Genomic DNA, 25547 nt, shown 5'->3' with positions numbered 1-25547 from the left:
GGGTGGGGGTATGACTCGAACGTACTCGGGTGTACATACACGGGGGGTTCGACACGTACTCGGGTGTACATACACGGGGGGGTTCGCCACATACTCGGGTGTACATACACGGGTGGGGGTACGACTCGAACGTACTCGGGTGTACATACACGGGGGGTTCGACACGTACTCGGGTGTACATACACGGGGGGGTTCGACACGTACTCGGGTGTACATACACGGGGGGTTCGCCACGTACTCGGGTGTACATACACGGGTGGGGGTACGACTCGAACGTACTCGGGTGTACATACACGGGGGGGTTCGACACGTACTCGGGTGTACATACACGGGGGGTTCGACACGTACTCGGGTGTACATACACGGATGGGGGTACGACTCGAACGTACTCGGGTGTACATACATGGGGGGGTTCGACACGTACTCGGGTGTACATACACGGGGGGGTTCGACACGTACTCGGGTGTACATACACGGGTGGGGGTACGACTCGAACGTACTCGGGTGTACATACACGGGGGGGTTCGACACATACTCGGGTGTACATACACGGGGGGTTCGCCACGTACTCGGGTGTACATACACGGGTGGGGGTACGACTCGAACGTACTCGGGTGTACATACACGGGGGGGTTCGACACGTACTCGGGTGTACATACACGGGGGTTCGACACGTACTCGGGTGTACATACACAGGTGGGGGTACGACTTGAACGTACTCGGGTGTACATACACGGGGGGTTCGACACATACTCGGGTGTACATACACGGGGGGGTTCGACACGTACTCGGGTGTACATACACGGGTGGGGGTACGACTCGAACGTACTCGGGTGTACATACACGGGGGGGTTCGACACGTACTCGGGTGTACATACACGGGGGGGTTCGACACGTACTCGGGTGTACATACACGGGGGGGTTCGACACGTACTCGGGTGTACATACACGGGTGGGGGTACGACTCGAACGTACTCGGGTGTACATACACGGGGGGTTCGACACGTACTCGGGTGTACATACACGGGGGGGTTCGACACGTACTCGGGTGTACATACACGGGGGGTTCGACACGTACATGCGGAGGCTGGGGGGGGTACGGCACGTACATGCGGGGGCTGGGGGGGGTACGGCGCGGGGGGTACGGCGCGTACATGCGGGGGCTGGGGGGGGTACGGCGCGTACATGCGGGGGCTGGGGGGGGGTACGGCGCTTACCGGGCCACCTACTCTGGTCGTTTCGCGCCGTACTTCGCATTTGCGGCACTTTTTGGGTGCCGTGAAAATATTGCCGTCCGGACTGCTGTCGGTTCGAATCGTAATTCCTGGGTCGTGAAACGCTGCCTAGAAGCGTCCCGACGTCACGTCGCAGCATTCCCGGATCACATTCGTATGCATATTTTCGTCGGTCGGTGTTTTTTACGATTCGTACGGAAATGGTGTTTCCGTGCGAATCGTAATTCCATGTTTGTAATGTTTTACAACCGGGTACGAGTCGGACGGAGAATACGCTCAGACCGACGGTTCGTACCCGGTTTTTACCGGATCGTAATCGGCACCAAACTCTTTGACACCATGAAGCTTCAAATGATGCCGTCAATAACATTCTGTACTAGTTCTCAAGCAACTTTTAGATTTGCAGATTAGTGATTGCACACATTTACATTAATCAGGTAGGAGACACCTGGGAGAGAAGGTTTGTTTCTTCTTTTGCTGTCTTCCCCTTCTCTTGCTTTACAATACCGGGACTATTTTATTCCCTTTTCGCACGAGGCAACTCAAGGTCAACATTAATTGTTTTTTGATTACAAAAGGTAAGGGAATTGTTTTGTTAAAATTAAAAAATAGTTTGGGAACTAGTTAGCAATAGATCCTGCACACTTCACCTCTGATTTTTAACTGTCCCTGTCCGGACGGGCGCAAAATAGAGGCAGTCGTATGAACCTTTAATTTCCTGTAATGTTGCGGACTAGACTGACACTGTGTGGGCCACTTGTTTCGACCTTTCCCAACACACACATGCTGCTCTGCAGGCGGGGGCAGCAGGCACCACCAGCTGCTACACATCTGCCCTGCCTGCCACTGCTTGCTAGGCCCATGGTCCAAGAGGCTTGCACGTGGTAGGAGAGCCATGCAAGAAAAGCAGAGCGCCTAGAAGCACTGACAGTGCAGCACAAATACTGGCCCTTGAGCACCACTGGGCAGAGGCTTCAACTGGCAACCAAACTATGGCCTTCTGCTTCCGCTTCTACTCTGGGCGACTTGTCTCTGTGCAGTTGGGAAACAGACAGGTGAGCTGGGTGGCTGTGAGTCTGCCCTGAACTTGTCTGGCCTTTTACGGTTCTACAGCAGATGATGACTGGCAAACCCCACCCTGCTCCAAAGCATGGAGTGCTGCAAATATCTGACAAGAAATAACATGCTAAAAAAATCTGAATATTTTCCTTTGTCCCGTTGGCTTCTCTGTGCATGCACTCAAATTTAGAACACACCCATAAACACTGTGATTTGCTGACTTTGCGAAAGAAATTAATCTAAAAGTCTTCGTATGCAAATGAATCACGCATACAAACTATCGCAGGTTGGCTCAGGGTTATAGGATTACAGACAGCCACGCCACAAAAAGATCCTATGTTTCAAGTATTGAATAATTCATCCGTTCATGCATAAAATATCTGATTTATGGTTCTTTTCTGTCGGACATCGAACAGCATCTCCCTGCCCCCTGATTTATGTGCCGCCATCAGACTTGTTTCAGATGTGGAAGGATACCTGATTCAGCAGTGGGCCTCTTTTTTGTGGTGTCACTGAACACAAAGCAACAACATTGTTGTAGGAGGAGTCAGTGTTCAGAAAGTAATTGCGCCTGAATTGCAGATTACCTCAGGGAGGTGGGTGGAAAATTGCATGTCTTGCTCCACTTGTAGCTGGCAAGTGCGACTTTGTTGTGATACCTACAAACATATGCATACATGTGGTTATGTGGCTTGTGTTTGTTCTGACAAAAATGTTAGGAAAGCCTTTTTAACCCGGGACCCTTCTGCTTTTTGGGGGAGGGGGCCAAAGGTCGGTGGCCATGTCTCGTCGTGAATCTCAAAGTATCTTGCAAAACACCTAGAACGTGTACAACCATGTTGTGAACTTTGGCATATAGAGAAGTCAGTCGCCCCTTTGGAATGTCAGCACGCCACGCATATGATGACGTCTTCACGCATGGTTCATTGGTCAACCTGTCTCGAGTGAAAGATTGGCTGGGTATTTTATACTACGTAGTCTAGCGTCCTCCACCCTATCACATCAACTCCCACACAGCATTTCATAATTCGGTTAGGTGTATTCATTTAGTGCGCGTTTTTTTCCCCAGATGTCCATCCTGTTTGGGTGGCCCTCACTGTGATGGGTGGAATGCGTTCGAGAGTTATAATAACCATATAGCTCCAGCTCCTACTACCAGAGCCCATCGGATTCGCAGCACTATGAACACGCCGGCTGCGCTCTTTTCCCGGATATTGGATGGATGAAAGGCTGAGCAGTTCTGCCACAAGGCGAACCTATGACTAAGGCACTTAGACGACTGCAGCAGGCTCCTGGACCCACTGAGCCATCCCATGCCCTCTCTCGAAGTCTTATTTCCCTGGATGTGTCCTAGCTGCGCCGGGGTGTGAGTCCGCCCGGCACGGCCGGTGTTCCTCTGATACGCATCTTATCACCGGAAGGCAGGACGCGGCGCTTTCTCTCCGCGCGCTCCGTGCTAATGGGTTTTGTGCCCAGATCCTGGCCTTTTGTGAGATTTAGTGAGCGTCGCTCGGCCACGACGAGAGAAAAAAACCGCTAAATCCTCCGCCTGGCTTTCCATCGATTTGCCGTGAAATAAACGAGATTTCTATCGCACAGAAGCAGCTTTACTCGAGGAAAAAAGGGCCGTGCCAGGGCCGGGTCTTTTGTGCTGGGTGGGCACAAGCACAGGGGCTTCCGCTCTGCCCCTCCCATTCCTGTTTCCCCTCGTGTGGGGCATTCATCAGGGCAGCTAATGAGGGTCGGCTCGGGGCACTCGGGGGTCTTTGAGCGACCACGAGGCCCTGCTGCGTGGGACAGGAAGGGGCTCTGTGGAGGCAGGGTGGGGGCTACTGCCAGGCCTCTGGAGTGACGGAGTTGAAGTAAGCAGCCCCCCCTCCTCCACCAATGAACCCCTCTGGTACAGACGGCTCCCTGAACCAGTACGACCAGGGCTGGGACAGAGTCAGCCATGGGGCTGGCCCATGTCTGGCACGTGACAAACTCTACAGACCCCTAGTCTGTGGCTACAGACCCCTGGGGCATTTCACAAGCACTCTCACAAGTCACATCGCCCCGCCTTTCTCACTGAGCTATCTTTAAATTTCAGGTCAATTTTCTCAGATGTGCTTTCAGCCACTTTGGCCTCTGAGCGGGTCCAGAAAAGTTTAAAAACAAAACAAGACGGGGGCGTAGCTAGCGCCCGCGGACAATGGCGGCGTTTCTGTAGCTCTCCCGGGTGGCGAGGCGAGGAGGAGCCGCGACGAGACTCCTAACGTCGTTCGCACGCATGGAAATCGTCGATTTGCCCTTCGGAATGGCTGGGGCACTGCTGGGGTGACTTTGACGCCTCGTATCTGCCTTTATTTCTTCAAATTTGTCGTCGTTGTGTGAGGCACCGGAATCACGCACTGCGTCCACCATTTTGTTTGCCGAGCTGACTGGAATTCCTGCACTGGCGCGAATGGAGCTTCAACCATGGCGTTTCTCTATCTAGTGAAGGTATTGGTGGACTGCCTTGACCATTCTTCATGGGAATAGCCCGCTGCACGCTTTGATATGTTTTCTTCCCGTTTTGAGCGAAGTTTTGGCTCTTTTTCGACCATTTTTCTTTTTATGAAATTTTTGTCTCACAGCTGACTATTTCCTTTTCCTCACAGTGTCAATGCATTTTGTCTGCACATTATTTTGCGAACTATTTCCTTTATCGCTTGCCAGGCATGAGCCATGTTCTTTCTCTAAATACACTTTGACATTTGTTCATTTGCCTCATGAAGCTGTGTGCAGTTACATGTCCATATAACTGCCATCACAGTGTGGCTCTTCTCTAACATTACTCTTTGTTGCCTGGCATTATTATTACGACGATTTAGACTTGCGCTTTAAGCTGCTTGTCGCCTCATAAACAAGTTATTTCGCCCTGGGTCTGTCATGATGTTCTGACGCAGTGTTAACTTGGTCACATTTCTGGATATCTACGTCACCTTGTGCTGCTGTTCACTGTTTCCTCCTCCTATCGCTGCTACTTCTGTTCTAACATCTATGGGTAGATTGTCCAAGGAGTTACGCAAGCCACCTCCAACTCCTCGTAAGTTTCTTCTTCATACAGGATCTAGATACAGGTGCCTCGAGATGGATGATTCCTCTAACCCATCAGTAAAGAGTCCTTCCTCAGTCTCGGCTCCACATGCCAGTGGTGTCACTAAAGCTTCGACCAAAAGGCTGAAAAAGGATCCTCCGTCTCCTCCCAAGCAAAGCTCTTCGGTGACGATGGATATACTTTTGGAAGAAATTAGGGCCCTGCGTCCTTTTATGGAGGAAACTAAATCTACCCTTGACGAGACCAAATCTACTCTTCAGCTACTTTCCGACAAATGGTCGAGTATTGATGGTCGTGTTACACATTTAGAGCAACATGTTGACACTCTTGCTTCTTCAGTGGCCAAGGTTGATCCATTGTGTGCTCAGGTGACTGCGCTACACAAACAAATTGAGAATTTGGAAAACAGAGGCAGGAGAAATAACCTCCGTATCTATGGCCTGGCGGAAAACTCAGAAGGATCTGATGCCTTAGCGTTTTTCAAGTCCTTTCTACCGAAAATTCTTCAATTACCAGACACTACTAATCTGAACATCCAAAGGGCTCACCGGTTAGGTCCTCCTCCAACTAGCTTCTCATCCACTCATCCTAAGAGGCCTCGAGGTGTCATACTTTATTTTTTGGAATACACCGATCTACTCACCGTTTTGTCCGCTGCCAGGGCACTTCCTCGACTCACATGGTCTGGTAGTCGGCTTTTCTTTTCACAGGATTATGCAAAATCAACTGCTGATAGACGTAAGGACTTCCTTTCACTCCGTCCACAGCTCCGATCTATGGGAGCGAGATATGGGCTTTTCCATCCTTGCCTATTCAAGGTGACTTTCGATAACAAGACTATCACCTATGATGACCCGCTGAAATTGAAGAGCTTTCTGTACTCTCATGGCGCTACCAGCATGGACACTGCTGCATCGTCTAGTTCTTAACATTTTGCTACAATTACCTGTATTGTGTTCACAATTATTCGCCTTGTTCTTGATTGATTTGTTATGGCTGTTCTGTTTTTAAGATCCTCTCAGTTTGTTGTTTGTTCTCGGTTAATTGTGTATGTACTTCACACCTAATGCTCCGCCTTTTCTCTCCCCCCATTATTACAGATTTCCTTCTTCAAAATCACTATTTGCCTTCGTGTACCTGGAGCTCGTTGCGGTTGTCTTCCCTCCCTGCCTTCCCTTGGGAGCTTATGGCTCGTCATTGCTCTATGTGGCCTTCACCCTCCTCCCCTTTTGTTAGTCTACGACAATGTGTAAGTCTCTTACCCTTCCTTTTATGTTATATTGTTGTTCTCCTTTTTATTTTTATTTTCTCTTCATGCTCGCTAGTTCTTTCTTTCCTTTTGATTTTGTTCACACTTTTTCATCTCTCTTCATTCCTGATCTTTTTTATCCTGCATTTCTGTATTTTAACCTTCTCTTTCTTTCCTTACCTTGTTATTGGTTTTCACTTCTATGTTTTTCATGACATTATTCTCCTTTTTCTTTGGTATCTCCTATTATTTCATATGAATGCATCTCATATTATTTTCTTGGTTTATCTCTTCACTTTCCCCTTTCTTGATATGTTGATAAACTCTTCTTTTAACATAGTTTCATGCCTTTAAAAATATTCTCTTGGAATGTTAGAGGTTTGCATTCACCAATTAAAAGACAGAGGGTGTTATCTCATTTGACCACACTTAATGCAGACATAGCTTGTTTACAGGAATCACACTTGTCAGCAGTAGAATCTGCCAAACTGAAAAGGAGTTGGGTGGGTGAAGTGTACTTTTCTCCAGGTGATGGTAAACGTAATGGTGTTTTGATATTGTTTAAAAAATCTCTCCCAATCCACTCCGTAACGCATTTCGCTGATGCCTCAGGTAGATGGGTGTTAGTCAATTTTACACTTGACAATGTTCCCCTGTCTATTTTAAATGTGTACGCCCCTACTTGTGGAGATCCTTCTTTTTGGTCCTCCTTAGCTCCGTTAATCACTCAACATTATGTTGATAATTTTGTTCTAGTAGGGGACTGTAATGAAGTGTTTGACCCCTTTTTGGATCGCCACTCAACTAGCACTTATATTCCTCACAAATCACAAAAAGCTTTTATTCACCTTATCGCACAATTCAAGTTTACTGATGCCTGGAGGCTTTGCAACCCCACTTCCCGAGAATACTCTTTCTTCTCACCCCCTCATCACACTCAATCTCGACTGGATTATTTTTTCCTCTCACGTCTCCTTACTCAATCCCTCATTTCTTCTGATATTGGCTCTATTCTCATATCAGATCATGCCCCAGTTTCCATTACATTAGATGGGTTGCAAAATCCTAGTTCCTTTAAAAAATGGCGTTTCAACAATGCTCTTCTTCTTGATGCAGAATTTAAATCTTCCTTCACGTCCTTTTTTCATGAATATTTTTTGTTCAATCATACAGAAGAGGTTCCATTCCCTGTAGTTTGGGATGCCTTTAAGGCGTCGGCTAGGGACTTTATCATTACTTATGTTTCTCGTAAACGAAAGAAAGCCCGGGAGGATACTACTGCTCTACTTTCTAAAATCAAACATTTAGAGCACTTATATTTTACTTCTAATTCAAAAAATTGCCTAAATGATCTCGTTTCGGCCAAACTCCAATTTAACAAAGACTCTACATTTAATGCCTCTAATTTTCTTTTAAAATCTAGCGCCAAATTCTACGGTGGGCAGAATAAGGCTGGTAAGCTATTGGCTAACTATCTAAAGGTCAAACATAACAAAGTTAACATTGAATCTGTTTATGGTCAAGATGGTTTACTGAAACATAAAAATGAGGACATTTTACAGGAATTTCTGCTTTTTTACAAAACATTATATACATCTGAAGCTTCTTCGTCTGAACAATCCATTTCCCACTTTTTGTCTACTATAGCATGCCCTTTTGATATCCCCCCTGACCTCTCTTCTTTAGAATCTGATCTTACTCATAGAGATCTTCTTCAAGCTCTTCGTACTCTCAAACAGGGTAAAGCGCCGGGGCCGGATGGCTTTACTGTTGAATTCTTCTCCCATTTTTCAGATTTGCTAATTCCTAAATTGCATCTGCTTCTCTCCACTTTTCTACAAACTGGTTCGGCATCTGTCTCATTCTCCGATGCTCTTATTTGTATTATTCCGAAGCCAGGTAAGGATTCGCAGCATTGTAAAAACTATCGCCCCATTTCTCTGGTAAACATTGATTACAAAATTTTCTCTAAGGTATTGGCTCTTCGTTTGGAATCTCTGTTACCCGAGCTCTTAGGGAAAGAACAATCTGGCTTTGTCAAGGGCAGATTGCTGTCGGATAACACCAGATTATTCTTTGACGTTCTCTCTAAGACTTCACATTGTCCTCACTCCCTTGCAGCTATAGCTTTGGATGCGGAAAAAGCTTTTGATCGAGTAGAGTGGCCTTATCTTTTTGCTACTCTTAAGTGGTTTGGTTTTGGACCGAGGATATCTTCCTTGATTTCTCTTCTTTATTCTCGTCCTAGAGCTGCTATTTCGGCAAATGGAGGCTTGTCCTCTTATTTTACGTTGGGTAGGGGGGTTCGGCAAGGATGCCCACTCTCTCCATTTTTGTTTAATCTTGCCCTAGAACCTTTTCTTTTACGAATTCGTCAGAATAATGATATTCACGGTTTTACTTTTAATGACTCCAAGATTAAAATGGCAGCTTATGCTGATGATGTTTTGTTGTTTATGTCTCAGCCAGTCACTTCCGTCCCAACATTTCTTGATGAAGTTCACTCCTTTGCTTTAGTCTCGGGTTATAAGTTAAATAAAGATAAGTGCGAGATCTTACCACTTACTAAACAAACTTTCAAGGATGATTTTTCTCCTTCAGGTTTCACTTGGAACCCTAATTCTATTAAATATCTAGGCCTCTTCTTTCATTCCTCTCTTTCGGGTACAATTACTAAGTCTATGGAGGACTGCATACATAAATTAACTACTCTTACTAGCAAATGGCATCCTCTCTATTTGTCGTGGTGGGGACGGTTGGATACCATTAAAATGATGCTTTCTCCAATTGTTTTATTCACAGTCTCTAATATCCCACTTCCTATTCCCCTGAGATATTTCAAGAAGATAAACTCTATTCTCTCGTCCTTTTTATGGGGTCATAAAAAATCTCGTATGTCTTTAGCTAAGCTAATGCGTCCTAAAAGGGAAGGAGGGGTAAACTTTCCTAACTTTTCCCTATATCATAAATCTTTCCTGTTGCATCAAGTTTCTCATTGGCTTGAGGACATCTCACCAATATCTCCTCTCTGGTTAACCCTGGAGCAATCTTTCATTTCTCCCTTTTCCTTCAAAGAGTATCTTATGTTTTCTCGCAGACCTCAGTCCATCTCTACCCCTATTCTTAAGCACACTTCCAAAATATTTCCTTGCCTACCCAGCTCATCCTTTTTTGATCAACCTATTTGGCATAATACATCCATTTTAATTAACAATAAGCCAATCTTTTGGAAGTCTTGGAGATCCCGAGGTCTTATTTGGGTGAGACATCTATTTCACCATACTCAAATTATTCCCTTCGACTCAGCTGCAAACTCTTTCAATCTTCCTCTTGCCTTCAGAACCAAATATTCGGTCTTGACTCGTACTTTACAGCAAGCCTATGAAGCACATCTTGCTGCATATCCCTCATTTAGTCTCACATCTTCTGCTACACCTTCCCTGCACTCCTTGCTTCTCACGCACTCTAAGGCTTCCAAAATATACGCCTCTTTTCATATTTTGCCACGTCCTCGTGTCAAAACCAATACAGAGGAACACTGGGAACAGGATTTTGGAACTTCATGGTCTGTTGTGTTATGGGACAAATTGTGGTTAAAAATTCGTAAGTCCTCTAGGGCGGCCAATGCAACCCAAACATTATTTTTTATCTACAATCGTTTATTGTTTTCACCTCTCACCCTCAGCAGCCATTTCCCAGATGCCTCAGATAAGTGTTGGTCTTGTTCCCTACCGCATGCAGACCTTTTTCATATGCTTTTTGGTTGTCACTTTGTCCTTAAATTTTGGAGGCAGGTCTGGCTTCAAATTACCAAGATTTTTTCTTCCACTCACCCTTTCTCTCTATCTCATATTTTCTTAGGAAGTTTATCTCCCATCTGGGAACATTGCACCAGTAATATTAGAATAATTGATTTACTAATAGCTGTGGCATTTCAACAAATCACCAAAAATTGGAAGAATTTCACCAACTTATCTTATAAAGCATGGTGGTATGCTGTTTGCTACAATCATAGACTGGACACTACTTTTGTTTATCCCTTAACTTTAGCTGTTACACGACGAGAGTTATGGAACCCAGTTACAGAATTTTTTGACGTTAGTGCCCGTACCTCTCTGTCTTTGCTCCCGTTTCAGCAAGAAGTTTCTAAACCTCCATGAATTCATGTTCTCCTTAATAAGGTACTTCTTTTATGTTCTTATTTTCTTCAATTTTGCTATTGATTATATTGTATTTTTCATATTCCGTTTTACATTATTTACCTCATACCAATTGCCAGTTTTTGCTTATACTCTCTCTTATTTTGTGATATTTTATTGTATAACTTATATTATGATATTGTCATTACATAACTAGCTATTTTTCCTGTATTCAACTGTTTTTCTTTTCTTTCTTTTTGTTTCTTCTATTTTTCTCTCTGTAATTTGTAATATTTGAACATCTCTCATTTCAATAAACATGTTTGAAACTAAAAAACAAAACAAGACAATGGATATGTTTATAAGGAGGAAAAAGGAAAGACAAAACAATCTAAATGCACTTTCCATTGTCGACCTCTGAAGGACGAAAGACTCAGTCTGGCAGTTCTGACATTGAATCTGCCCGTGCCCTCATGACCTTTCACAGCAAGGAAGCATGGAACCCTAGCAGCCTTCGGGTGCTCCTAATGACGCAAACCTTTGATTGCAGCGCACATTGTCACACGAATACTGCCCATGGGCATAGCAACAGAAATACATATTTCATTGGCTCTTGTAAAACAGGCTGTGTGACTCTCAGACAAGGCTGAAAAAGCCCCCAATGCTTCCCCAACGCTTTGTTACATAAGATGTGGCCTAACGTCCAGGGCTGCCGATTTTGGAACTGGAGAATTTGCCAATCCCGGCGTCGGCTCAACATTCTGTGATTCTGGGCACATCACTTATGTTACATCCATGACAGGGCAGAATGTGTCTCTGCCCTCGTATCCTCGGGTCTCTCTCGTGTTGTCACACCGACAGGCGGCGCCCTCTCTTTTTCTAACTCAAAATTGAGACACTTCCCAGTTGTGCATCGTTTCGTCTGTAAGCAGGGCTGCGTGTTTCTGGAAGAAGGTCACGACAGGAGGGGGCTCAGAGCACAGCAAGGTCTGGGAGGGCATCAAGGGTCAATCAGAGCTCTGAAAGCACACTGTGGAAGCAGGGTTCTGAAAGCACCCCATGGAAGCATGGCTCTGAGAGCACACCATGGAAGCAAGGCTCTGAAATCACGCCGTGACAGCAGGGCTCTGAAACCAAACAATGGCAGCAGGGCTCTGAGAGCACACCATGGAAGCAGGGCTCTGAAATCACACCGTGACAGCAGGGCTCTGAAAGCACACCACGGAAGCATGGCTCTGAAAGCACACAATGGCAGCAGGGTTCTGAAAGCACACAATGGAAGCAGGGCTCTGAAAGCACCCCATGGAAGCAGGGCTCTGAAAGCACACCGTGACAGCAGGGCTCTGAAAGCACACCACGGAAGCATGGCTCTGAAAGCACACAATGGCAGCAGGGTTCTGAAAGCACACAATGGAAGCAGGGCTCTGAAACCAAACAATGGCAGCAGGGCTCTGAGAGCACACCCTGGCAGCAGGGCTCTGAAAGCACACAATGGCAGCAGGGCTCTGAAAGCACACCATGGAAGCAGGGTTCTGAAAGCACGCCATGGAAGCAGGGCTCTGAAAGAACAAAGTGGAAGCAGGGCTCTGAAAGCACACCATGGAAGCAGGGTTCTGAAAGCACGCCATGGAAGCAGGGCTCTGAAAGAACAAAGTGGAAGCAGGGCTCTGAAAGCACACCATGGAAGCATGGCTCTGAAAGCACACCATGGCCGCAGAGCTCTGAGAGCACACCGTGGCAGCAGGGCTCTGAAAGCACACCATGGAAGCAGGGTTCTGAAAGCACCCCATGGAAGCAAGGCTCTGAAAGCACACCATGTAAGCAGGGTTCTGAAACCAAACAATGTCTGCAGGGCTCTGAGAGCACACCATGGAAGCAAGGCTCTGAAATCACACCGTGACAGCAGGGCTCTGAAAGCACACCACGGAAGCATGGCTCTGAAAGCACACAATGGCAGCAGGGTTCTGAAAGCACACCCTGGCAGCAGGGCTCTGAAAGCACCCCATGGAAGCAGGGCTCTGAAAGCACACCATGGAAGCAGGGTTCTGAAAGCACCCCATGGAAGCAAGGCTCTGAAAGCACACCATGTAAGCAGGGTTCTGAAACCAAACAATGTCTGCAGGGCTCTGAAAGCACACCATGGCCGCAGGGCTCTGAAAGCACACAATGAAAGAAGGGTTCTGAAAGCACACCATGGAAGCATGGCTCTGAAAGCACGCCATGGAAGCATGGCTCTGAAAGCACACAATGGAAGCAGGGTTCTGAAAGCACACCATGGAAGCATGGCTCTGAAAGCACACCGTGGAAACAGGATTCTGAAACCACAGAAGCAGGGCTCTGAGAGCACATCCTGGCAGCAGGGCTCTGAAATCACACCGTGGCAGCAGGGCTCTGAAAGCACACCACGGAAGCATGGCTCTGAAAGCACACCATGGAAGCAGGGTTCTGAAAGCACACAATGGAAGCAGGGCTCTGAAACCAAACAATGGCAGCAGGGCTCTGAGAGCACACCGTGGCAGCAGGGCTCTGAAAGCACACCATTGAAGCAGGGTTCTGAAAGCACACCGTGGAAGCATGGCTCTGAAAGCACACCATGGAAGCATGGCTCTGAAACCAAACAATGGCAGCAGGGCTCTGAAAGCACACAATTGAAGCAGGGTTCTGAAAGCACACCGTGGAAGCAGGGTTCTGAAAGCACACCGTGGAAGCATGGCTCTGAAAGCACACCCTGGAAGCATGGCTCTGAAACCAAACAATGGCAGCAGGGCTCTGAAAGCACACCATTGAAGCAGGGTTCTGAAAGCACACCGTGGAAGCAGGGCTCTGAAAGCACACCCTGGAAGCATGGCTCTGAAACCAAACAATGGCAGCAGGGCTCTGAAAACACACCATGGAAGCATGGCTCTGAAAGCAGACCAAGGCAGCAGGGCTCTGAGAGCACACCCTGGCAGCATGGCTCTGAAAGCACACCATGGAAGCATGATTTTGAAAGCACACCATGGAAGCATGGCTCTGAAACCAAACAATGGCAGGAGGGTTCTGAGAGCACACTATGGAAGCAGGGTGCTGAAAGCACACCGTGGAAGCAGGGTTCTGAAAGCACCCCATGGAAGCATGGCTCTGAGAGCACACCATGCAAGCAGGGTTCTGAAAGCAGACCGTGACAGCAAGGCTCTGAAAGCACACCATGGAAGCAGGGTTTTAAAACCAAACAATGTCTGCAGGGCTCTGAAAGCACACCCTGGCAGCAGGGCTCTGAAACCAAACAATGGCAGCAGGGCTCTGAGAGCAAACCATGGAAGCAGGGCTCTGAAAGCACAAAGTGGAAGCAGGGCTCTGAAAGCACACCGTGGAAGCAGGGCTCTGAAAACACACCATGGCAGCAGGGTTCTGAAAGCACACAATGGAAGCAGGGCTCTGAAAGCACACGATGAAAGCAGGGCTCTGACAGCACACCATGGAAGCAGTGTTCTGAATGCACACCATGGAAGCAGGGTTCTGAAAGCACCCCATGGAAGCATGGCTCTGAAAGCACACCGTGGCAGTGGAGTGGGGTTTCGCAAACCTTGGGCAGCACTGGTGGCCCTTGGGTAGCACTGGTGGCCCTTGGGGAGCTCTGGTGGCCCCCCGGGGAGCTCTGGTGGCCTCCTGGGGAGCTCTGGTGGCCCTTGGGTAGCACTGGTGGCCCTTGGGTAGCACTGGTGGTCCTTGGGGAGCTCTGGTGGCCCCTTGAGGATCTCTGGTGGCCCCTGGGGAGCCCTGGTGGCCCTTTCAGACTGCTGGTGAGCCCTGTAGATCTCTGTGAATCCGCGGACAGCTATGGCCGCCCTCAGAGAGTCCTGGTGGCCTTTGGTGGCCCTGGTGGGCATCGGAGCGCCCCAGCACTGCACTGGGTGCCCGTGTGGCACTTGGGGAGCCCTGGCGACCCTGAGAGAGGCCTCAGCGTCTTTGGGAACCCTCGTGGTTCTCATAGAGCTCGCAATAGAGGGCCGTGGGAAGCTTCGGGGGCCCGGGCCGGCCTCGGAGAGCGCATCATAATCCTGAAGGGCCCCGGTGTCACTTGGGGCGCCATGGCGGGGTGACTGCGGCCTTTAGATCCGGGGTGCAGTGGTTATGGGGAGCTCGTACAAACTAGGCTTAACTGCTGGCGCTGACACGGGGGCAGGACTTCAATGCACGCCAGGGAAGGGCAGAGGAGGGTGTGTTGGGGCGAAGGGAGGTGGCCGAAGGGTGGAGTCCACCAGGGTGGGCTTCAACGGTTAATAGTGACAGAAGGTCATCGTAGCAGATTGGGGTGACCTGCGCATTGGGGTGTCTGCGAGATCTTCGCCTGTTGGTCTGGTTCAGAACTGTTTGAATGTTTGATTCATGTTCCTGCGATTGTGCCCCCAACGCCACCCACAACACCCCCTTCCCATACACCCCCTTCCCAGTGGAAGGCTTCTCCGTTCATTGAATACCCCCTCCCCCCATAACAAAGCTTCTTAGCTCGCAAAGTGGAGTCTGGAAGGACACTCAGTGAGCGCTCACTCGGACCCTCCCACATTCAGTACCACCCTTACCCAGCCCCTCATTCACTCAGCCCCTCTACACTAAGCACCTCACCTAGGCCCTCCCGGGTTGGTCCGGCCCTTGGTCACTGAGTGGGACATTGACTGAGTGCTTCCAGTTCACGTGGCACCTCGTCCTCGCAGTCTCACACTCACGAAGGCACTCACCGTGTTTATCATTCACTCACCCCTCAGGTCTGTTTTCACAAAGCGCCTACTCACGGGACACCTCATACATTCAGCGCTACACCACTCACTTAGTTCCTCACTCCGTCACCCAGTCTCCACCCAGGCCTTGCATCGCTCACTCGCCCCCTCAGCCAATCAACGCGCATTCGCTCCTCCCTCCCCTCGCCTACCTGGCCTCTCACTCGCTCTATCCACCCTCCCCACTCACCCATCCCTCACCCGGCACCCCTCAACTTGCAGTTTTATTCAGAAGCCCTTATAGGCTCATCCGGGTAGAGGAAGTGCTCAGCTGGGTGCCACGGCTCTGCCCCACTCTCTGCCCTGTCTGAGTGACACTTAGCTCTGTCCTGTCGGAGTGACACCTGGGTCTCCCCTGTCTGAATGCCAATCGCCGCTGCCCTTTCTGGGTGACACTCGGCTCGTTGTCACGTCTCTGTCCACTCTCTGCCCTGTATGAGTGACACTCGGGTCGGTACTTCGGCTCTGTCCCACTACCCTGTCTAGACGATAACCGGCTCTGCCATCTCTAATTGAGTGACACTCGGCTAGATGCCAGGGCTGTGAGACGACTCTAACCTATCTGGATGACACTCGGTCGGTGCCAGGGCTGTGACCAAGCTCTTCGCTGTCTGGGTGACACTCGGCTCTGCCCTGTCGGAGTAACACCTGGGTCTGCCCTGTCTGAATGCCATTCGCCACTGCCCTTTCTGAGTGACACTCGGCTCGGTGCCACGTCTCTGTCCACTCTCTGCCCTGTCTGGGCGACACTCTCTGTCCTGAGTGACACTCGGCTCTGTCCCGCTCTCTGCCCTGTCTGAGTGACACTCGAGTCGAGTGTGCTTCGGCTCTGTCCCACTACCCTGTCTAGACGATACCCGGCTCTGCCATCTCTAATTAAGTGTCAGTCGTCTAGGTGCCAAGGCTATGAGTCGACTCTAACCTGTCTGGGTGACACTCGGCTCTGCCCTGTGTGGGTGGCACTCTGTCGGTGCCAGGGCTGTGACCAAGCTCTTCCCTGTCTGGGTGACTCTCGGCTCTGCCCTGCGTTACACTCTACTCAGTGACAAGGCCCCACCCCCTCCCCCCTGGCCCCCTCCTTTACGTTGCCCCAATTTCTCACTCTGGCTCACATTTCCTGGGTTGGTCTTTGCTAAGATAGCGCCTCGGGCGTGGTCAGAGAGAGATGTGGCGCTTTGCTGATGGTAGTAAATTAAAGGAGGCAGCAGGGGGTCCCTCTTGTGTTCACTGGTCGTTCACTGGTCAGTACCTGGCTGAGCAGGGCCTGCCCCCTAACCACAAACATTCCGGACCTCCCTCAGCTCATATAAATCCCTCACGCAGATCAGATGATGGTTTCTTTGATGTGTCAGCAGGGGTCAGAGGGTGAAGGAAGGACAAGGAAGGGATTACAAACATCGACCGCGGTTTGATTTTTTTTTTTTTTTTGCAGAGTTTTATATAGCGCGAACTTGACCCGAATCCAATCAGGTATCAGAGCGCTTTACATAGCACCAGTTACGTTACATGAGGACACACATTCATTTTTTTTGTTAGGCACGGGGAGATTAAGTGGTTTGCCCAGAATCACAGGATGTTTTAGCGTCGTTACCGAGACTCGAACCCAGTTCCTCCAGGTCCTCGAACCCAGTTCCTCCAGGTCCGAGGTCGAGCGCCCTAGCCGTTAGGCCAAAACCACTTTAAACTGGCATCACAGAAACGAGCAGGCAGGGACAAGGCTAGAGCAAGAAGAGACGGGCGCTGCTGTTCGCATCACATTAAGCGGCGCCCCCTCGGGAAATCGGCGCCCTGGGCCATGGCCCTGCTCGTCCATACTAAAGGCTGCCCCAGTGTGTACCCCCTTCAAAGGGTCACACAGTTCAAAGGCCGCGTCACAGGTGTACACATGGTTCCCATGCGCCTTGGAGTAGTAATGTGGGCTACTGAGGGCACGGGAGGGCTAGTGCAGACCACTGCTGGCTGTGGGGCTCTAGGGGTAAGTGAGGACTGGTGGAAACCCAAGTGAGCCACCGTGGACGAGTGCAGGCTATGGTGGGCTACTATGAGCAAGTCTGGACTAGTGCAGGCTAAGGTGGGCTTCTGCGAGTCATCATGGACTAGTGCAGGCTAAGGTGGGCAAATGTGTGTTGTCGTGGACTAGTGCACACTAAGGTGGGCTACTGTGAGCTGGTGTGGCTGGACTAGTGCAGGCTAAGGTGGGCTACTGTGAGCTGGTGTGGGTGGACTAGTGCAGGCTAAGGTGGGCTACTGTGAGCTGGTGTGGGTGGACTAGTGCAGGCTAAGGTAGGCTACTGTGAGCAAGTCTGGACTAGTGCAGGTTAAGGTGGGCTTCTGTGAGTCATCATGGACTAGTGCAGGATAAGGTGGGCTACTGTGAGCTGGTGTGGCTGGACTAGTGCAGCCTAAGGTGGGCTACTGTGAGCTGGTGTGGGTGGACTACTGCAGGCTAAGGTGGGCTACTGTGAGCTGGTGTGGGTGGACTAGTGCAGGCTAAGGTGGGCTACTGTGAGCAAGTCTGGACTAGTGCAAGTTAAGGTGGGCTTCTGTGAGTCATCATGGACTAGTGCAGGATAAGGTGGGCTACTGTGAGCTGGTGTGGCTGGACTAGTGCAGGCTAAGGTGGGCTACTGTGAGCTGGTGTGGGTGGACTAGTGCAGGCTGATGTGTAACATGCTCAGGTGTTGTGGGCTTGTTCGGGGTAAACTGGTGCCCTGGTTAGGCGAGGACGGGATAGGTGCAGGATAGCTCAGGTGGTTTCAAGTGTGAGTGGCCTCATGCAGTAGACACGAGTGTGCTAGTGCAGGGGGTGCACACCTAGTTCAAGCTAGTGCTGCGTGGTTAAGTGTAACAGTGAAGGGGGCTCTGGTGTAAGCTAGTCTGGTCTAGTACATCCTTGCCAAGTAGACTAGTGCAGGTGGATAGGCGTCTAGTTTAAGTACCATAGGCTAGTGACGTCAGCTATTGTAGCGGAAGTGCGTCAAGTTCAAGCTACCGTAGCCTAGTGCGGTCTGGGCTAGTCTAGTAAATCTGGCTATGACAGAAAGGTGTGCGTCTGATTTGAGGCGCTATAGAATGATGTGCAATACTTAGTGTTGTAGGTCCGTGAGCTGGGTAGGGGCTTCTTTGGGCTAGTAAGGTCTTGGTCAATCTTGTGGTGGCAAGTGTGGGCTAGTACAGGCTCACTAAGACGTCTAATGCTGGAAACAGCAGGCCATTGCTGGATAATGTGCCCTAGAGCGGGCTAGCACGGGCTAGCAATGGCTAGAGAAGAATTGGACAGCCTTGGCAGGTGCTAGTAGAAAGAGTCTAGTGTGAGTTGCGAGGGCTAGTAGTGCAGGCTAGCATCGGCGACGTTAGGACTGAATGTGCTGACGTTGACTAGTTTAGGCTTGTAAATCGTGATCTTGCGTACAAGAACCAGTTAGTGTGGGCTTCTGTGAGCTAGCGTGAGCTCGGTAAGGGAGCTAGCGTGAGCTGTGGAAGGCTAGTACAGGCTTGTAAAGAGTGACCTTGTGTGCCAGAACCGGTTAGTGTGGGCTTCTGTGAGCTAGCATGAGCTGGGGAAGGCTAGTGCAGGCTTGTAAAGAGTGATCTTGTGTGCAAGGACCGGTTAGTGTGGGCTTCTGTGAGCTAGCGTTAGCTGGGGAAGGCTAGTGCAGGCTTGTAAAGAGTGATCTTGTGTGCAAGAACCGGTTAGTGTGGGCTTCTGTGAGCTAGCGTGAGCTCGGTAAGGGAGCTAGCGTGAGCTGGGGAAGGCTAGTACAGGCTTGTAAAGAGTGATCTTGTGTGCAAGAACCGGTTAGTGTGGGCTTCTGTGAGCTAGCGTGAGCTCGGTAAGGGAGCTAGCGTAAGCTGGGGAAGGCTAGTACAGGCTTGTAAAGAGTGATCTTGTGTGCAAGAACCGGTTAGTATGGGCTTCTGTGAGCTAGCGTTAGTTGGGGAAGGCTTGTAAAGAGTGATCTTGCGTGCCAGAACCGATTAGTGTGAACTAGCGTGAGCTGGGGAAGGCTAGTGCAGGCTTGTAAAGAGTGATCTTGGGTGCCAGAACCGGTTATGTGGGCTTCTGTGAGCTAGCGTGAGCTGGGGAAGGCTAGTACAGGCTTGTAAAGCGTGATCTTGTGTGCAAGAACCGGTTAGTGTGGGTTTCTGTGAGCTAGCGTGAGCTGGGGAAGGCTAGTGCAGGCTTGTAAAGAGAGCTATTTTGAAGACAAGAAGGCTAGTGCATGCTAGTGAGAGCTAGTGTAGTCTACTGCGTGCTAGCGTAGGCTAACAAGTACTAGAGGAGACTGTTGCGTGCTAGTGTGGGTAGTTTAGGCTTGTGAGGGCTAGTGTAGTCTAGCGTGGGCTAGTGTTGATTATTGCGGGCTAGTGTAGGTTAACAAGTGATAGTGTAGGATAGTGAGAGCTAGTGTAGTCTAGTGGGGGCAAGTGTAGACTAGTGAGCCTGGGTGTACTAGTTCGTGCTAGTGTAGGCTAGTGGATGTAGTGAAGACTAGTGCTTGGTAGTGAAGACTAGTGTGGGAGTAGAGTAGGTTAGTGTGTTCTAGTGGAGGCTTGTGCGTGGGAATGTAGGCTAGTGGAGGTAGTGTGGGCTAGTGTTACTAGGGTGGGGGTAGAGAAGTTTGGTGCGTGCTAGTGTAGGCTAACACATGCTAGTGTAGGCTAGTGCGAGCTAGTCTAGATGAGTGTGGGCTAGTGTAGATTAGTGGGGTATAGGGTAGGCTAGAGTGGGGCGTGTAAGTTAGTGTGTCCTAGTGTAGGCCTACACATGCTAGTGTAGGCTAGTGCAAGCTAGTGTAGGCTAGTGGGGGTATAGGGTAGGCTAGAGTGGGGTAGTGTAGGTTAGTGCGGGCATGTAGGTTAGTGCGTCCCAGTGTAGACTGCTGACTGCTAGTGTAGGTGAGCGCGGGCTAATGTAGGTGAGTGTAGGGTAGTGTAGACTAGTGCGGCTAGTGTAGACTAGTGTGGCTAGTGTAGGTGAGTGCATGGTAGTGTAGGTGAGTGTGGGGTAGTGTAGACTAGTGTGGCTAGTGTAGGTGAGTGCGGAGTAGTGAAGACTAGTGCGGCTAGTGTGGGTGAGTACGGAGTAGTGAAGACTTATGCAGCTAGTGTAGACTAGTGTAGCTAGTGTAGGTGAGTGCATGGTAGTGTAGGTGAGTGTCGGGTAGTGTAGGCTAGCATAGCTAGTGTAGGTGAATGCATGGTAGTGTAGGTGAGTGTAGGGTAGTGTAGACTAGTGCGGCTAGTGTAGACTACTGCAGGCTAGTGTAGGTGAGTGCGTGGTAGTGTAGGTGAGTGTGGAGTAGTGTAGACTAGTGCAGCTAGTGTAGCCTAGTGTGGCTAGTGTAGGTGAGTGTAGGGTAGTGTAGACTAGTGCGGCTAGTGTAGACTAGTGTGGCTAGTGTAGGTGAGTGCGGAGTAGTGAAGACTAGTGCGGCTAGTGTGGGTGAGTGCAGAGTAGTGAAGACTAGTGCGGCTAGTGTAGACTAGTGCAGGCTAGTGAAGGTGAGTGAGTGGTAGTGTAGGTGAGTGCGAAGTAGTGAAGACTAGTGTGGCTAGTGCAGGCTAGTGTAGGTGAGTGAGGGCTAGTGTAGACTAGTGCGGCTAGTGTAGGTGAGTGCATGGTAGTGTAGGTGAGTGTGGGGTAGTGTAAACTAGTGTGGCTAGTGTAGGTAAGTGCGAAGTAGTGAAGACTAGTGCAGCTAGTGCAGGCTAGTGTAGGTGAGTGCAGGCTAGTGTAGACTAGTGTAGCTAGTGTAGGTGAGTGCATGGTAGTGGTGAGTGCGGGGTAGTGAAGACTAGTGAGGCTAGTGTAGACTAGTGCAGGTGAGTGCATGGTAGTGTAGGTGAGTGCGAAGTAGTGAAGACTAGTGCAGGCTAGTGTAGGTGAGTGAGGGCTAGTGTAGACTAGTGTGCCTAGTGTAGGTAAGTTTGGTGTAGTGTAGACTAGTGAGGCTAGTGTGGACTAGTGCAGGCTAGTGTAGGTGAGTGTGGGGTAGTTTAGGTGAGTGCGGGGTACTGAAGACTAGTGGGTCTAGTGTAGACTAGTATAGGGGAGTGCAGGCTAGTGTAGGTGAGTGCGGGGTAATATAGGTGAGTGCAGACTAGTGCAAACTTGTGTGGGCTAGTGTAGACTAGTGCTGGCCAGTGTAAGTGAGTTTGGTGTAGTGTAGACTAGTGAGGCTAGTGTGGGCTAGTGCAGGCTAGTGTAGGTGAGTGTGGGGTAGTGTAGGTGAGTGCAGGGTAGTGAAGACTAGTGGGGCTAGTGTAGCCTAGTGCGGGCTAGTGAAGGTGAGTGCAGGCTAGTGTAGGTGAGTGCAGGCTAGTGTAAATGAGTGCGGGCTAGTGTAGACTAGTGTGCCTAGTGTGGGCTAGTGTAGACTAGTGCGGGCTAGTGCAAACTTGTGTGAGCTAGTGTGGCTAGTGTAGACTAGTGTGGGCTAGTGTAGGTGAGTGTGGGCCAGTGTAGACTAGTGCAGGCGAGTGCAGGGTAGTGTAGACTAGTGCGGGCTAGTGCAAACTTGTGTGGGCTAGTGTAGACTAGTGGGGTATAGAGAAAAGCTAGAATGGGGTAGTGTAGGCTAGTGCGGGGCGCGTAAGTTAGTGCGTCCTAGTGTAGGTGGGTGCCTGTAGTGTGGGTGAGTGCGGAGTAGTGTGGACTAGTGTGGGCTGGTGTGGACTAGTGTCCCCATTTGTGCTAGTGTAAGCTCGCGCAGGCTCGCGCAGGTAGTGTGAACTGGCGTCCTCTTCCGCCCAGGGTCTGCTCTGTTAGCGCTTGCAGGTGTGTATAAGAAGGCGCTTTAGAAACCCCCGAAGTGTCGCAGATCACAAGTGGATACTCACGACGCCCAGCAGGAGGTCCTCGGCGGAGGGGGCAGGCGCCCCGAAGGCTTCGTGTAGGCACATCACCAGGGCCAGCAGCAGCATCTCCCGGGGCAGCGGCTGGGCTGAGACGGCCAGCACCATGCTGGTCTCAGAGGCGCTCTCCTGAGCTGTGTGTCGGGGAGGGAGGGGGTTACCCGCTGGATCAGGGGGGCAGCGCCCCAAATATCAGCCGCATCCCCGCTGCTGGACCCCAAAGACACGAGGCATCGAAAAGAAAAAGTCACCAAAATCACAAATCCTTTGTCGAAATCCAGCGGCGCTCGCACTTCCCTCCAATGGTCACATTTCCCTCCAATGGTCACATCACCCTGTAATCTCAGCCACCCTCCTCCCTTGGAGGGATCTCACGTGGGAATATTGGGCGCAGGGGCCAAGCGCCCCCCAACAGGTCTGAGGGTGGAGACAGAACACACCAGCGAGGGGCTGGTACCCAGGAGAAATCCCAAACTGTGGTCCCAAAAAGTGCAAATCCAAGAAACGGCCTCTGAGGCGACCCCAAAATCCAGGGGAAAGTTGCTGCCTTGCTTTCTTAGAGATGAAAGTCCGAGGTTAATCCGCGGGCACCAGAACGGGGGCAGAGTGACCCTTCACCCCCGAAGCAACGGAGACAGCGGCGCCTCGCAAACATCTAGGGATGCAGAAGAGAGAAACATTTCTTCACATCCGGGGGAGCAGGAGTGTCCCCTCACATCTGGGGGTGCAGGAGTGTCCCCTCACATCCGGGGGTGCAGGAAGAAGGAGTTTCTCCTTACATTTAGGGGTACAGAAGGTAGGAACGTCTCTCCACATCCGGGGGTACAGGGGGCAGAAGTGTCTCCTCACATCCGGGGGTGCAGGACTGTCCTCTGTCATCCGGGGGTGCAGGGGTGTCCCCTCACATCCAGGGGTCCAGAAGGTAGGAACGTCTCTCCACACCCAGGGACGCAGGAGGAAACAGCGTCTCCCCGCATCCAGGGGCGCCAAAACCCGGAGCCCACCGCACGATCCAGAGGTAGAGGAGACGCGAGTGTCTTTTCACATCCAGGGGCGCCCAAATCCGGAGCCCGCAGCACAATCCAGAGGCCAGCAGTAGCCGGGATTACGGGAGTTCACAGCATCCCTGGCAGTGCGAGCGGTCCCTGGCACTCCGAGAGCGCAGGGGAGCGCAGCGCTCCTCACATCCAGCAGTGTCGTGTGCACGGGCATGTCTCACATCCGGGGCTGCAGCGGCTCAGACAACCCTCTGCTGGACGAGGGATGCAGCAGGAAGATGCAGCATCTGCGTGTGTGCCTGGGAGCCAGGGGCATCCAGGGATGCAGGAGAGGACGCAGGGCAGCAAAGGGACACTTCCTGGTCAGGGATGCTGGAGAGGGGAGGACCCCTGCCTATCCAGGGATGGAGGAGAAGAAGCAGGGCAGAGAGGATCCCTGCCTATCCAGAGATGGAGGAGAGGAAGCAGGGCAGAGGACCCCTGTCTATACCGGGATGCAGTAGAGGAAGCAGGGCAGAAAAGACCACTGCCTGTCCAGGGATGGAGGAGAGGAAGCAGGGCAGAGGGGAACCCTGTCTATCCAGGAATGGAGGAGAGGAAGCAGGGCAGAGGGGACACCTGACAATCCAGGGATGGAGGAGAGAAAGTAGGACAGAGAGGACCCCTGCCGATCCAGGGATGCCGGAGAGGAAGCAAGGAAGAGAGGACCCCTGCCTATCCAGGGATGCTGGAGAGGAAGCAGGGCAGAGAGGACCCCTGCCTCTCCAGAGATGAGGTAATGGAACTAGGGCAGAGAGGACCCCTGTCTATCCAGAAATGGAGGAGAGGAAGCAGGGCAGAGAGGACGCCTGCCTATCCAGGGATGCCGGAGAGGAAGCAGGGCAGAGAGGACCCCTGCCTAAGTAAAGGAAGCAGGGCAGAGAAGGACCCCAGCCTATCCAGGAATGGAGGAGAGGACCCCTGCCTATTCAGGGATGGAGGAGAGGACCCCTGCCTATTCAGGGATGGAGGAGAGGAAGCAGGGCAGAAAGGATCCCTGCCTTTCCAGGGATGGAGGAGAGGAAGCAGGGCAGAGAGGACCCCTGCCTTTCCAGGGATGGAGGAGAGGAAGCAGGGCAGAGGGGACCCCTGCCTATCCAGGAATGGAGGAGAGGAAGCAGGGCAGAGGGGACTCTGTCTATCCAGGGATGGAGGAGAGGAAGCAGGGCAGAGAGGACCCCTGCCTATCCAGGGATGGAGGAGAGGAAGCAGAGAGGACCCCTGTCTATCCAGGGATGCCGGAGAAGACCCCTGCCTATCCAGGGGTGGAGGAGAGGAAGCAGGGCAGAGAGGACCCCTGCCTATCCAGGAATGGAGGAGAGGAAGCAGGCCAGAGGAGACCCCTGCTTATCCAGAGATGAATTAAAGGAAGCCTAAAGGCAGAGGCCCCCTGCTTTTCCACTACTGCAGGGCGGCCTCCCTTGCAAGGGGTGCACGGACCCTTGTCTATCGGGGTTGAAGGCGAGGGCTCGATGTCTCCAAGGATGATCAAACTGGCGGGAAAAGCCGCTTCATGTGGACATCCGGGGATTCTGAAGAAGTACCGGGCAGAGCTCACATGCAGAGCCGGGGAGGACACCCAGGCGTCTGTCCTTCAAGTCCAGGGGTGCAGGGTCCAGGTGTCCCTCTTTCACATCCAGGGGTGCACGGTACGGGGTCACTCTTTTATATCCAGGGATACAGGGCACAGGTGTCACCCCTTTAATTCGAGGGGTGCTGGGCACGGGACACATTTTTCATATCCAGGGGTGCAGGGTCCGGTCCAGTTGCCACTCCTCCATATCCAGGGGTGCAGGGTACGGGGTCACTCTTTCATATCCAGGGATACAGGGTCTAGGTGTCACTCCTCCATATCCAGGGGTGCAGGGTACGGGGTCACTCTTTCATATCCAGGGATACAGGGTCTAGGTGTCACTCCTCCATATCCAGGGGTGTAGAGTACGGGGTCACTCTTTCTTATCCAGAGATACAGTGTCTAGGTGTCACTCCTACATATTCAGGGGTGCAGGGTACAGGCGTCTGTCCTTCATATCCAGATCTCCAGCCGTCTGTCCTTCATATCCAGGGGTACAGGTCACTGTCCTTCATATCCAGGGGTACAGGGTCCAGGTGTCACTCTTTCACATCCAGGGGT

The 25547-nt window shown here is 51.0% G+C and overlaps 1 protein-coding gene across 1 annotated transcript in view; it reads right to left on the bottom strand.

Moving 5' to 3' along the window:
- MMP17 (matrix metallopeptidase 17) overlaps positions 1-24955 on the bottom strand; it is a 195673-nt gene extending 170718 nt beyond the window's left edge. Inside the window, exon 1 of the mRNA XM_085633855.1 lies at positions 22362-24955. Within this exon, the coding sequence (XP_085489981.1) occupies positions 22362-22484 (123 nt within the window). The 5' untranslated portion in view covers positions 22485-24955. The remainder of the gene's footprint in view (positions 1-22361) is intronic.
- Positions 24956-25547: the final 592 nt, after the last annotated feature.

This window comes from Triturus cristatus, chromosome 11 (assembly GCF_964204655.1).
Source record: "Triturus cristatus chromosome 11, aTriCri1.1, whole genome shotgun sequence".
In the NCBI taxonomy this organism is placed as follows: domain Eukaryota; kingdom Metazoa; phylum Chordata; class Amphibia; order Caudata; family Salamandridae; genus Triturus; species Triturus cristatus.
The sequence above is the reverse complement of the archived record's forward strand: the minus strand, read 5'-3'. Positions and strand labels throughout refer to the sequence as shown.